The sequence below is a fragment of the Rhinopithecus roxellana genome, chromosome 14 (assembly GCF_007565055.1).
Source record: "Rhinopithecus roxellana isolate Shanxi Qingling chromosome 14, ASM756505v1, whole genome shotgun sequence".
Taxonomy (NCBI): Eukaryota; Metazoa; Chordata; class Mammalia; order Primates; family Cercopithecidae; genus Rhinopithecus; species Rhinopithecus roxellana.
Window position 1 is genome coordinate 34,713,967 of NC_044562.1, and position 13,556 is coordinate 34,727,522.

The 13,556-nt window shown below is 35.8% G+C and overlaps 1 protein-coding gene across 1 annotated transcript in view; it reads left to right on the forward strand.

Moving 5' to 3' along the window:
* ABCA12 (ATP binding cassette subfamily A member 12) overlaps positions 1–13,556 on the forward strand; it is a 215,645-nt gene that overhangs the window by 143,150 nt on the left and 58,939 nt on the right. Inside the window, exons 21-26 of the mRNA XM_010372163.2 lie at positions 1–180; positions 710–1,025; positions 3,983–4,097; positions 10,424–10,753; positions 11,837–11,906; positions 11,995–12,129. Of these exons, the coding sequence (XP_010370465.2) occupies positions 1–180; positions 710–1,025; positions 3,983–4,097; positions 10,424–10,753; positions 11,837–11,906; positions 11,995–12,129 (1,146 nt within the window). The remainder of the gene's footprint in view (positions 181–709; positions 1,026–3,982; positions 4,098–10,423; positions 10,754–11,836; positions 11,907–11,994; positions 12,130–13,556) is intronic.

The window sequence follows — 13,556 nt, forward strand, 5'->3', positions numbered from 1 at the left end:
ACATTCTAAGGCTGAAATTAGAGAACAACATTGACATCATTGATCAGCTTAACACACTATCTTCCCTGACAGTAAATATTTCCTCTTGTGTATTATATGACCGTATTCAGGCAGCAAAAACCATAGAGGAAATGGAGAGAGAGGCTAAAAGGCTCTACAAAAGCAATGAACTCTTTGGAAGTAAGTGCTATTCTATTAGCGTTTGAGCTCTTTGTACTAAAATTGGCCAAATTCTTTCCTCACGTCTTTCATCCAGAACTCAGAAAACTAGTGTGGGGGTCATTAGGTCCTTTGATGTCCTTAGAAAAGAGAACCTTTCATGTAGGCAACCAACTGTAATTTCTAAGCATGTCTAATTTTGTTGGTGTACTTAAGATTGAAAAGGATTACATAGTTTGAGTGAAGTTGAGTCCATCCTCATAATCAGTCAAGATAATTTATCTAAAAGTGTTTTTATTGTAATAAGTGGCTTAGAGTGATGCATTTATTCTGTCTACTTAGTTGGTGATTATATTCTTAAACTCCAGCTTTGAATCTCTGAGGTTGACACCTCCAATTAACCATGTTTTCTGTAAATTAAGAGCCTGAACCTACTGTCACATTACTAACTCAATTGACTGTTTGGCTGTCCCCTCTGTGTACTCTCCAAACAATGAATAACGTCAACCATAAAATAACCTTTCTGCTGTTGTTGCCATTTTATTTTTAGGTGTTATTTTTAAGCTTCCTTCTAACAGAAGCTGGCACAGAGGCTATGACTCTGAAAATGTCTTTCTTCCTCCTGTCATAAAATATACCATCCGCATGAGTCTCAAGACCGCACAGACCACAAGAAGCCTAAGAACCAAGATTTGGGCCCCAGGGCCACACAATTCTCCATCACACAACCAGATCTATGGCAGGGCTTTTATTTATTTACAGGATAGTATTGAAAGAGCAATCATTGAATTGCAAACTGGAAGGAACTCCCAGGAAATAGCAGTCCAGGTTCAAGCAATTCCTTATCCCTGCTTCATGAAAGACAAGTAAGTGTGCACTTTCAGCCTTTTTAATAATCAACAACTTTTCTAAGAACTCACTTCAGTCCGTTCATTCAGATGAATGGAATTCTAGATGAAAGGAATAACATTCACCAAACCTTTGTAATATGCTTGTTTTGAAAAAGGGTTCACACTATACAGCATAGCTTCATCGTAACTGCTCATCATTACCAAAACGATGGTAAAGTGTTTACCAAATGATCTATAATAACCCTTAGCTCTCCAAAAATTCTGGCCCTAAAATTGGAAGAATTGGACTTCAGACCTGAGTACACTGCTGCATGATTTTGATGTTACCCACTGTCTACTGGGCTTACCTCCCTCTAGTCAAATGAAAGGGATGAACAAGACCATCTTACAATCCCTTCCAACTCCCAAATTGGATTTTAAAATATCTGAGCACATGATAAATTTTAAGAAAACAAATTGAAAAAAGAAATCTTGAACACATTTTTATCAACTATTTGAGATAAATATTGTGCTGCCTGAGACTTTCATGTACTATCAGTTCATTTGCTAGGAATCCTCCATATCTAAAGTGGTTTTCCTCGATGAATAAAGAAGTAACAATAATGCTTTTAGACAATTCAATTTGAATGTTCAAGAAATCTGCCAGTTGGGTAGCACTGAATGCTTCCTTCACTCTGTAGATGGTTAAAAAATAAGTGGATTACGTTTTTCTAGTTCACCTTCCTATATAAAAGCTTGAGGCTGATTATTACTTTAAAGGAATTGAACATGCTACGCAACCCAGTTATTGCAGTTTATATACAATTCAAATGGTATTGGCTTTTTCTTTTCTCTTCTTTTTTCTTTCTTTCAATGCTTCTGTCTCCCTTGACTACTTCAAGAGTTATAAATGAGATGAGGTAATGTAACCCAGTGCAACAGTAGCATGAGGAAGCAGGTAAGGATTCCATCAAGTGGACTGTCAAGGTTAGCTGGCTGTTGTGGAGGCTGTTGTGGAGGGGACTTTGCTGCCTGAACTATGTGTGAACTGCAATGGCTTGCACAGATTATGAAGATCTATGGGGTCAATTAAGTTAAAATTCTTATCTAGTTACCTGCTCATTTGTTCCCCTTATAAATTTTGGTACCTAGGATGGTGGGTACCTGGATGTTTCTTTAAAGAATAAGTGCAGTCTGTATTCTTTATGGGAATATGTTCATAATGCCTTACACACATATAAACTGTTGCATATAAAATGATTTCACATATATTATTTCATTTGTTTCACCCAACAACCTCATAAGGTAAGTAGGAGCAGGAATTATTGTCCATATTTTCCAGATGAGAAAACTGAAATCCAGAAAGGCTAATTAACTTGCCCAAGATAATATAACTGGTACTATAGTGATCCTTCTGTTTATAAGACCAGCATTTCTGTTTTATACTAGACCAAACCTAAAATACACTATCACTTGGAAGAAACATTACAGGGGATTTGTTGCTAATGAATGAAGGCCTTTGCCTAGTTCTAAATCCAGAAATCACTTTAAGGCTGCACCAGAACCCAAACAAAATTCATTCAAGAAGTATTCTTTAAATGCCTACCCCATGCCATACAGTTTGCCAGGAAACAAACCAAAAAAAAAAAAAAAAAAAAAAAAAAAATGGAATATGGCCTCAACTCCCACTGCTCCCTCACCAAAAAACACTTCATCTCTCTGATAATGACACACTTCTGCATGCTAAAGTGACAATGAATTATAGTGATCTCATGCTTCATTAATATTTACATTTTTCTTGGAGTACTTGGAGGTAATTTTTTTAGCCTTGTAGATTAAAAAAGGAAATGGCCTTGGGACCTTTCTCCAAGTGAAAGCTTTAGTGGAGCCCAGCATATAAACAGAGCAACTTAGAATCTTTCATTGACATCTACTGCCTTTGCCTCCACGCAAATAAGGGTATCAATTGTCAGAACCATGACTACTAAGGTGTGGTCCCTGGACCAGCAGCATTAGTATCATCTGGGAAGTTGTTTAAAATGCAAATACATGGCCCCACCCAGATATAATAAATCAGAAGCTGGGGCCCAGCAACTTGTGTTTTAGTAATCTCTTTGGGTGCTCTGAGAACCACTCCAATCTAACTTTCAGGCATCATGGGCAGGACATTGAGGAACACATCTGGGGCTTGAGGATGTCTTCCAGTGATTCTCTAGTTTAGCACATCATCGAAATAGACATTTCTATACCATGTATAAAGCATCTTCCAGAGCATTACTTTGAGGAATCCAAGTTCTTTGTCTGCATTTTAAATCAAATGCTTTGGGCCGGGCACAGTGACTCATGCCTGTCATCCCAGCACATGGGAGGCCAAGGCAGGTGGATCACTTGAGGCCAGTAGTTTGAGACCAGTCTGGCCAGCATGGTGAAACCCCATATCTACTAAAAAATAAACAAACAAATAAACAAAAACAAATGAATGCTTTAGATTTTATTTCATTTTGGGAAATTTAGTTTCATGATAACTATGATCTTCCTAAGAGTAGATATAAATACAGTAATTTTGGAAGATATAGCTTTTAGTTAGGTAAACCAATCATCTCATTTTAAATTTGCCTTTTAGATAAGAATTTAGTTTAGACATAAAGGTTTTGAGCCTTGCAATTATATCTATATAGTAATTATTTTCCCAGACAGGACATACTCAAACACAATTTAAACAATGTGTCAATTTTATCTAATAATCCAGAGCTGTCTTTTTTCTTACTCTTGAAACATTACACTAAAAAAAAAAAAAAAAAAAACAAAACCACAGACCCATGGGTTAAATCAGCTTCATGCATCATAAATAATGGGGTAATACTTTCAATTTCAAAACAGGATCATAACTTTAATGTAAGAGAGAATGAGTTCTTTATATATTATAGTCTCTGCAAGTGTGGCATTATTTTGGTCACTGAATTTTTCTTTCTTTCTTTTTTTTTGTTTTACAGCTTCCTAACCAGTGTCTCTTATTCTCTTCCAATCGTGCTTATGGTTGCCTGGGTTGTATTTATAGCTGCCTTTGTAAAAAAGCTTGTCTATGAGAAAGACCTCCGGCTTCATGAGGTATGTTGAAAATCACTTCTTGTTATGAGTAAGTCCTGTTCATAGAACAATTACTACGATTTTCATCATGCCTATATAAACTCAGAAAGCCTAACTTATCCCTTGTGAATTAAACAGAAAGGAAAACCTTTTACAAATCACAAAAGCAGCTGATAAGGCAATATTTTATTTTCTCAAAAAGTGACATAAAAGTCACTTAATAAGTACTTTTGAAAAACAAAATCTGAATAAAATATGAGTACAATGATAATTCTTAATTTTTTTGCCCAAGAAATTACCTATAGGACTTATGATCTAACAGAGGAAGTTTAAATAACAACAATAACAACTGTTCAGGCAGAGAGATTGTTGGCATGGTAACTAAAATAACCCAAATGTAGATCTAGATAGAGCTATAAACATAGACATAGATGTATGGCTTATTTTGGCTGTCACAAAGAAAATTCTCTTTCCAGTATATCTTGTCTTCTTCAGTTACCTTCTTCATTTCCCACTGACTCCTGACTTATAGAAACTAAGAATTTCATGTTATGCTACTGATTGGGTTAATAACCATATCACAATGGAAGACAGAAACAAGAGTGTGAAGCATGACCTCTTTCTGGGCACGTTCTTCATCATTAACCCCAAATCCAAAATATCTTACTTCTTTTTAGGATTGACGATAAAGCATTATGTGGTTTTTAGATTGTATTTGAGTAGAAATTATTTTATCTACTGATCCCATCATGAGTCCATTCTTACACTCACTCATGGAGTGGAAACAAAGATGAAACATTTCAAAACTGGGGCATAATAATTATTGCAAGGGCTGGCTGAATTCTGAAATAATGAGGTCAGAGGAACCTGTTCATCCACTTGTCCTTTTCAGACTTACCTTGACAATGCTTTTAGACAATTGATCATTTCTCCCTGTAAGATACAAGTTGCTGCTTCATATTTCTGTTAGTTCAGCATTAGGCTTTCAGTGTTGTCCCAGCATTTAAACATACATTTTTTACCTTTTCTGTTTGAATTTTGATTGATCCACACAGCTGTATTTTTATATTTCAGTTATAATTTGTTAAACTTCTCATCAACTAGTTTGAGTCCTGTTGTATTCAGGACTGTATGCAATGGTTTTCTAATTCCAATTTAGAAAGCTGAATCCATGCCTTCAACCATAATCATGATTGCAAGCCCCTACCTTCTAGGTTTCTTTCAGGTTCTTAGTATTCAGAAGCAAATCATCACAGAGTGAAGAAAACCTTTGAGATAGAAACTGTGACAGAAACGGAGTCTGTTTCTACTTCAAAATTAATACCTACCTTAAAAATATTACTTGTGACAGAAACAGTAAATAGAAGCATGTATGCATACAGTATAGATACAAATATATATGCATATAAAACCGTGTGTATACAATACACACACATTGTATTATTTCGTGTTTGAAGATGATGCTCTCTGAAAACATCTATGTATGTCACCAAAAAATATGAAAGCATAACGAAAAGTCATTTCTCAACTGAAAATGCGAAAGACATGTTTTTAGCTATGAACCAGTTTCTGTTTGGTAGCTCTGTGTCTCCATTTGGCCTGCATCTACCTTTAAAATTTAACCACCCTTGTCTTGGGGTCAAAGTGACATGGTGGAAGATCACTGAACCTGGAATCAGAATGTCAGGTTTTGTATTCCAATTCTGCCAGCCATATACACTTGAGCTCAATCTCTTAAACTCTCTGAGTCTGATCATCTAGACTTCATTCAACATTTATTTCCAGAATGTAGCTCCCTCTGTCTGCCAGAACAGAGGAGGAGCTCAATTATTCATATTTTATCAATTCTAAGACATTGATTTCCCCTCCACCTTTTTAAAGCCTCTGAAATTGGAATACATTTGATAGGGTGTCATGATTTATTTGGCAGTAATCTTTCTTTCTTGGTGGCATATAAAATAATGGCACACCCTCAACGGTGTCCTAAATTCGAAGAAATACGGTGTGTTTATGAAATGAATTGATGGAGGCGGGCGTGGAAGGAGTGGGATGTCCCTAGTGCCTCCTGCTCAGCCTCGCTCCACTGCGCACAGTTCTCATCTAAACTCCTTTTTAAAGATATAAGGTTCAGCTCAGAAAGTGAGAAGTGACTTGCTGAAGACCTTGGAGCTAGTTAATGGTAGATCTGGCAGTAGAACGGAAGTATTTTGACTTCCAACCAATCGTCTTCCAGATCATAGCTACCTTCACCCTTAGTCTTACTTTAATAACATAGATTTCTAAGGACATTTGCAGATGATGATGGATAATCTCTTAAGCTACCAGAAACTCAAACTCACTTTTTAATACCATCTTTTTATATTCTGATAAAGTCTAAAGCTGCCCAAGTCCTACCTTTTTTATCATTCAAATTAAACAAAAAAGGTAAATAAAATCAATATTCTCCCTTTTTCCTTCTATAATTATTCTCAATCCTGGCAAGAAAACCAAGTTAATTGGTATCTCAATGAAGCCACTTATCTTTGACTTCGTTATGGTATGATTCCACGAATCTCTTTACCTTGTTAAATAAATTAGCACAAATCCAGTAAGTTTACTTATTAAAGTAAGCCCATAGTATAAAAAAAGTACTTTAAAAATGCCTTTTGATTGGGTTTTGTTCTGCACTTTGCTTTTAAAAATTAAAATAATAAAGCTATACAAATCTGATTTCATAACATACAGAAGAGTATTTTTTTCTCATTATTTTCATGGTTTATGAGTTCGATTCATCTGTTTGATCTAATGTAAGTCATCTATGGGACTTTCAGTGCTTATATTTTGTTGGAGACAGAATTTTGGAGTCATTCTCTCAGTTCAGCCAGGTAACCTAAAATATATGTGGGCCGCAGAGATGTTACCAATAATTACACAAAGATTTTTTAGTCTCCTAGTGCTTCACATTAAACAATTTTTTGTGCTTTCCTGACATACACTAATCCACCCCACCAGTGGGAATTTGAAACGTTTCCAGTAATGGTCACAACATCCTTTATATTATACTAAAAAACCCAATAACATAAATGTCTATTGTTAATAGAATTATAGAAATTGAGGTAGAAAATGTTATTATTCCTTATGAGTTAGTACTTGACATTCTGCGGAACTGAATGAAGATATTGCTATCAAGTAAATATATGAGTATTTCTGATTTCTTTTCTTGACAGTATTTACGTCAATCCCTATGCGTAAGCTTCTCATGAATGTGGCAACACATTTATCCAAACTCTTCTAGAATCTCTTTCTTATTCTCTCCTGTAAACTAGGCAGACTTTGGCCACTATGCAGAGGGGTTTTCTTTGAGCAACAGGTTATCAGATATTGATGAATTGCTCTGGCAGGTTTGGGAGGCTTTAGACAAGTGACTCTCTGATTACAAAGCTGGCACCTGACATCTGTCACTTTGAGGAGGAACTAATGGCATCCAAGAAAGCACAGCCGGCCGCTCTCGGTGGGCCCCCTTCCATCAGCAAGTTTGGTCTTGTTTATTACAACAAAGTTGGCAGTGAATCTGGATAATTTATGGATGACTTATATGCTCTCACTGCTCTTTCTCTTTATGAATAGCAGCTGTTTTCCTCGTGGCGTAAAATCCTGAAGTTTCACACTGAAGTTTCATGCTACAATGTTAAATAGTGAATGCTTTTGGAAGCACCTAACTCACCCTGTTTCAGGAAAAAGCAAAATGATCAGTATCTAACTTTTACAAATTCCTGGGACTTGAATCTGATCTTGAGTATCAAAAATTTCAAAATTACATTGATTAAATACCGTTAGTCCTGGTATTCAAGCCTGCCAAATTATCTTTTAACAAGTCTAGGAATGAAGAATATTCTCAATATATAAGTGATTTATAGAAAGCTATCAATTGTCAGGGAAGAAAATCATGTGTATACACGTGACATCAGCTTTATTTTGTGGCCTTGATACGGTCTCGATATTTTATAAACCACCTTGGGAAATACATTGACATTGTGCCCTACGTACATATGTTGCCACTGGGGGGAAATATGTTTGTATAGGCTACATAAAATTGTGGTAAATATCAGCTTGGGAAGTAGTAATGTAGGTTCCATAACTCCCCCACTTAATTATATTCAAATAGGCACAAAAATATGAAAATACAAATAGTAGGAAAGGGAAATAAAAAGGACTAACATATCATATTGGAACAGGTGAATACCTCTGAAATAGTCACCAAACATGACACAGTATTTTTTTCAAATGGGGTAGGGTACACGCAAAGAATTGCTGGAATAAGATATCTGAGGTCTTTTTCACACTAAAATGTAATTTTGTTTTCAGTGATAGCATGTGTAGCAATTGGGGAAACTTTCCATAGTGACCTGTGCTTCATGCTACTTTGATCCATACTTTCCATGGAACCACAGAAGCATAGGTTGAGTCTTTACTACAAATGGTGACGGGGTCTCGGAGGAGAAACACATTAGGGAGAGAATAAGGTGAGAAAAAGGGCAAAGTTAAGAGGGAAAGTCACAGGCTCTTTCTCAGTGGTGATTAGCTTAAAGCCAACAGCTACTGTTGGCAGCCAGGTAGCTGTTTCCCTGGTAACAACTGGAGCAGCAGAGTTATCAAAATGTGATGTTACAAAAGCAAAAAGTAAAATTCACGATTTTGCTTGTAGAGCAAAAGATCTAGTGCATTCACTATTTTTTTTTTTTCCTGGAAAAGTTAGGTTTAATGGGGTGGGGCATTGACTATCCTTGATTTTGAAAAAAGAAAAAATTGGGTTATAAAGCTGTTAGTGGAAATTTCTTTTTCTTTTCTTTCTTTCTTTCTTTTTTTTTTTTGGAGACAGTTTCATTATTTTCTCTCAGGCTGGACTGCAATGGCATGATCTTGGCTCACTGCAACCTCTGCCTCCTGGGTTCAAGCTATTCTCCTGTCTCAGCCTCCTGAGTAGCTGGGATTACAGGTGCCTGCCACCATGGCTGGTTAATTTTTGTATTTTTAGTAGAGATGGGGTTTTGCCATTTTGGCCTGGCTGGTCTCGAACTCCTGACCTCAGGTGATCCGTTGGCCTCGGCCTCCCAAACAGTTGGGATTACAGGTGGGAGCCACTGCGCCTGGCCTGTTAGTGATTTCTTTTGTTCCTTTTTTTTTTTTTTTTTTTTTTTTTAAAGGATACTAGGTTCATAGGCTTAACATTAATCATGAATTGTTAAAACTGGAAACCAGGATATCCAGGTTACACCAAAGTACGTGTCACAAAATTCAACCAAACGAAGGTCCACAGGGCTTTACATCTTTTATTTTTTTAATTTTAATTTTTATTACTTTTTTGTTATACTTTAAGTTCTGGGATATATGTGCACAGTGTGCAGGTTTGTTACATAGGTATACACGTGCCATGGTGGTTTGCTGCACTCTTCAACCTGTCATCTACATTAGGTATTTCTCCTAAAGCTATCCCTCCCCTAGCCTCCCACCCCCCGACAGGCCCAGGTGTGTGATGTTCCCAGGGGACTTTAAATCTTTCAGAATCCTTTTGAGTTAATGCGCAAATAGATTGTGCTGGTTTATTTTTCTACCTTGTGGAATGCCTTGGCCTCTGGGGATATCACTGAGATATCAAAGAATATCATTTGAGAGAGAGGTATAGAGGATCTCAGATACATGAGTTTATTATGAATGTATAAATGGCGTTTTGGAAAACAAGGATGACAAATATTGACCCAGACTGTCAGTAAGTGTTAAGGATGGGAAGGCTATAGCTAAAGGCAGAAGATCTCTCTTAAGTTTCTGTGTTTTAAATTCTTAGGAATCAGGTATACTGTTTCTCTCAGGAACATAAATACTGATTGGGTTGTTCATTAGTGTTTATTAAAAAAAAATTATGGATTTTTATGAGCTCAGTCTCTACATTGAACTAGTAGTTAAGCCATGGTTTTTCACCAGCTTGAAATGCTCATGCCTGCACAAATGTCAAAATCATGTAAAATTATTCAGAGGATACCATAAATTTGATAATCTATTCTAAATTGGTTTAATCTAGAGATGTCAGCTGGATAACAATTATCAAGTGGAACTGTAATTAAACAAACCCTCACCATCCAAATTGTTTATTATATTGTGCCATTCTGTGAACAAATAATCTAAGATGTTCTGGTTTATATAGGCATATTTCACATAGCAAGCATGGATAAATTCTTGATTTATGTAAATGATTAAAATGCCTAGTTCCATACATAGAGAGACTATCATGACATTTCGACATAATACAGGGAATAATTTTTATTTGGGAGAATATCAGCATAACAAGCACCTCACATTTTTTCTTCTTACAGTACATGAAGATGATGGGTGTCAACTCCTGCAGCCATTTTTTTGCCTGGCTTATAGAGAGTGTCGGATTTTTACTGGTTACCATCGTGATCCTCATCATTATACTCAAGCTTGGCAATATTCTTCCTAAAACAAATGGGTTCATTTTGTTCCTGTATTTTTCGGACTACAGCTTCTCGGTTATTGCCATGAGCTATCTTATCAGTGTCTTCTTCAACAACACCAACATCGCAGCTCTGATTGGAAGCCTCATCTACATCATTGCCTTCTTTCCATTTATTGTTCTGGTTACAGTAGAGAATGAGTTGAGCTATGTAGTCAAAGTGTTCATGGTAAGTCAACTGTTGGAATGGCAGAGTGGGAAATGACCCATTTTTATTTGTTTGCTTGCTTATTTTTGGATTCTCAAACTGGAAGTTCGCTTATCTAAATTTGAAATTCAGTGAAAGCAAACTAAGCTCAATGTCCTAATGATAGCTTTTCCTACATCATTGTATACCATACAAGACAATGAAGAGCTTACAAAACCATGATATGTGATACTGTTAAGAAATAGTTCCTAAAGAAAGAACAGTTAAAATGTCATACATCATGTTTCAGAGGTCGTCAAGAATTCTGACTTCTCTCTGGTCCAATTCCTGAAACATCTTGGAACCTCTGGTATTGGAATTATTCTCATATGTGAACAATTCTCACGGTTCTCATGACATACAATATAGCTTAAATGTGTAAAGACAAATACACCGACAGCATATAATCAACCTTAAATTCTTTTCTGCCTTTTCAATTCAGAAGCACTACATTAATTTAAGAATTTTAATTAAAGCATTAAGATTACTGACTGAAATTTAGAAAGCAGAAGCAAATTTCATCATATTAAAACTTTGCTATTTATGGAAATAAAAAGTAATGAATAACTTTATCTAGTATTGACAACTTTGGGTTCAAACAATATTTAAATTTCTAATTTGTTGCAATTATCAGTATTCAATCAACTGATATTTTAGTATATTTTTATTCATAATACTTCTATACCTGAAATAAATGTATGGAGTGAAAACACCTTCTGGCCCTTAATGTTTTCAGTAAATTTTAGTCTTAATACTGAATTACTCCATAATTACCTATTTTATTACTTGTCAAGCAACATTTAATGAGTTCAAATGTATATTTTGATTTTTTAATGAATGGTTACAAGTTGTAATTTTCCTGTTTTTGTTTTCTGCTGTTCCCTCTGCTCTTCCTTCACAGTTGTAGCGTGGTTGGTAAGGGACTGCTGTATTTTTAAATTTGCTTAGAGAATGAGCATCAATTTTATCTATACAAATGTCCAAACTTTTAAGTATTTTAGGATCCCTCTGGGTGAAATACATGAAATCTACAAGAACTATCATTGCTGTTTCCTTTCTTCACAGAGCCTGCTGTCCCCAACAGCATTCAGTTATGCAAGCCAATACATTGCACGATATGAAGAACAGGGCATTGGTGGGTCCCCTTTCTTTAAAACTGGATTTTATCTTTCACAACTGTGCTGTGTGTCACAGAAGAATAAACACTTATGTTCACTTTTTAGGTCTTCAGTGGGAAAATATGTACAGCTCCCCAGTTCAGGATGACACCACCTCATTTGGCTGGCTGTGCTGTCTAATCCTAGCTGACTCTTTCATTTATTTCCTTATTGCTTGGTATGTCAGGAATGTCTTCCCAGGTATGAATATGCTTCCTACAGATATATGCTTTTTATGTGTAACTTCAACATAAATCAACTAATAATGTGTTCTAATATTTTATTTGCACAATTTTTTTAAATTAAAAAAATATTTTTTTTTTTTTTTTTTTTTTTTGAGATGGAGTCTCCCTCTGTTGCCCAGGCTGGAGTGCAGTGATGTGATCTTGGCTCACTGCAACCTCCACATCCTGGATTTAAGTGATTCTCCTGCCTCAGCCTCCCAAGTGGCTGGGATTATAGGCATGTGCCACCACGCCCAGCTAATTTTTGTATTTTTAATAGAGCTGGGGTTTCACCATGTTAGCCAGGCTGTTCTTGAGCTCCTGATCTCAAGTGATCTGCCCACCTTGGCCTCCCAAAGTGCTGGGATTACAGGCATGAGCCACCATGCCTGGCCTTTAATTTTTTTTTTTAATTAAAAAAAAATCTTATTTGCCATATATAATCTCCAAAAAGAAATACTCAAATCCCAAAGCTAACAAAAAATTTTCAGGATGAGATAATATACTGCTAAATTTCCTCTCAGATATTCCTTTAAAAGATGGAGTGAATTAAGAAGCTTAGAATAGTGTCAAATCAATCCAGTCTCTCTAAATAGGAGTGTGAGATATTATAAGGGAAAAACCAAATCTCCTAATTCTAAGGAGAATTTACTAGATTCTAAAGGAAGAAGACCTTCTAGGTCTCAGTCATCCTTTCTAACATGCTTAGATAGTTTTCCATTTAGCCCTACTTATATTTATGTATTTTTTGATGTTATAAATGAATAAAAGAACATGATTTCATTTATGTAAGATCTTTGTGAAAGACGAATAGATAGAGACAGAAGGCAGATCAGTGATTGCGTGGGATGTGGGGTGGGAGCAGGGATTATCTGCAAATGGGCATGGGACACATTTTTTGAGTTATAGAAATGTTCTAATATTGAATTGCACAACTTCATACATTAACTAAAACTTATCTACCTGTACACTTACAATAGGAAGACAAGTAGGCCAACAGCATGCATTGTTATGAGAGAAATGATATGAAATTATATGACTAATAGTTTTAATTATGTTTTTCTAAATGGCAAAATTATCCTTTCAGTCATGGATGAATATGTCTATACATGTCTGTTTAGACCCTTATGGGGATTAAACTGTGGCATTTTCTGGGTTGGAAACCCAGAATCTGGATCTGAACTAGTCTTATCACTGTAAAATCACAACTTGTAGCATTTATTTCATAGATATACAGTGGCTTTTTCCATTACAATAAGTGTACAGTTAGATAAGTTTTAGTAAATGTAAATGAAGCTGCTTAAAAACTAACGAGCAAAAAAGTCATCTTTTTTTTGCTTTACTTTGGAAACTGAGACCACCTTTTAGTTTTATATAGTGTCAAAAAATAAGTCCGGGCGCGGT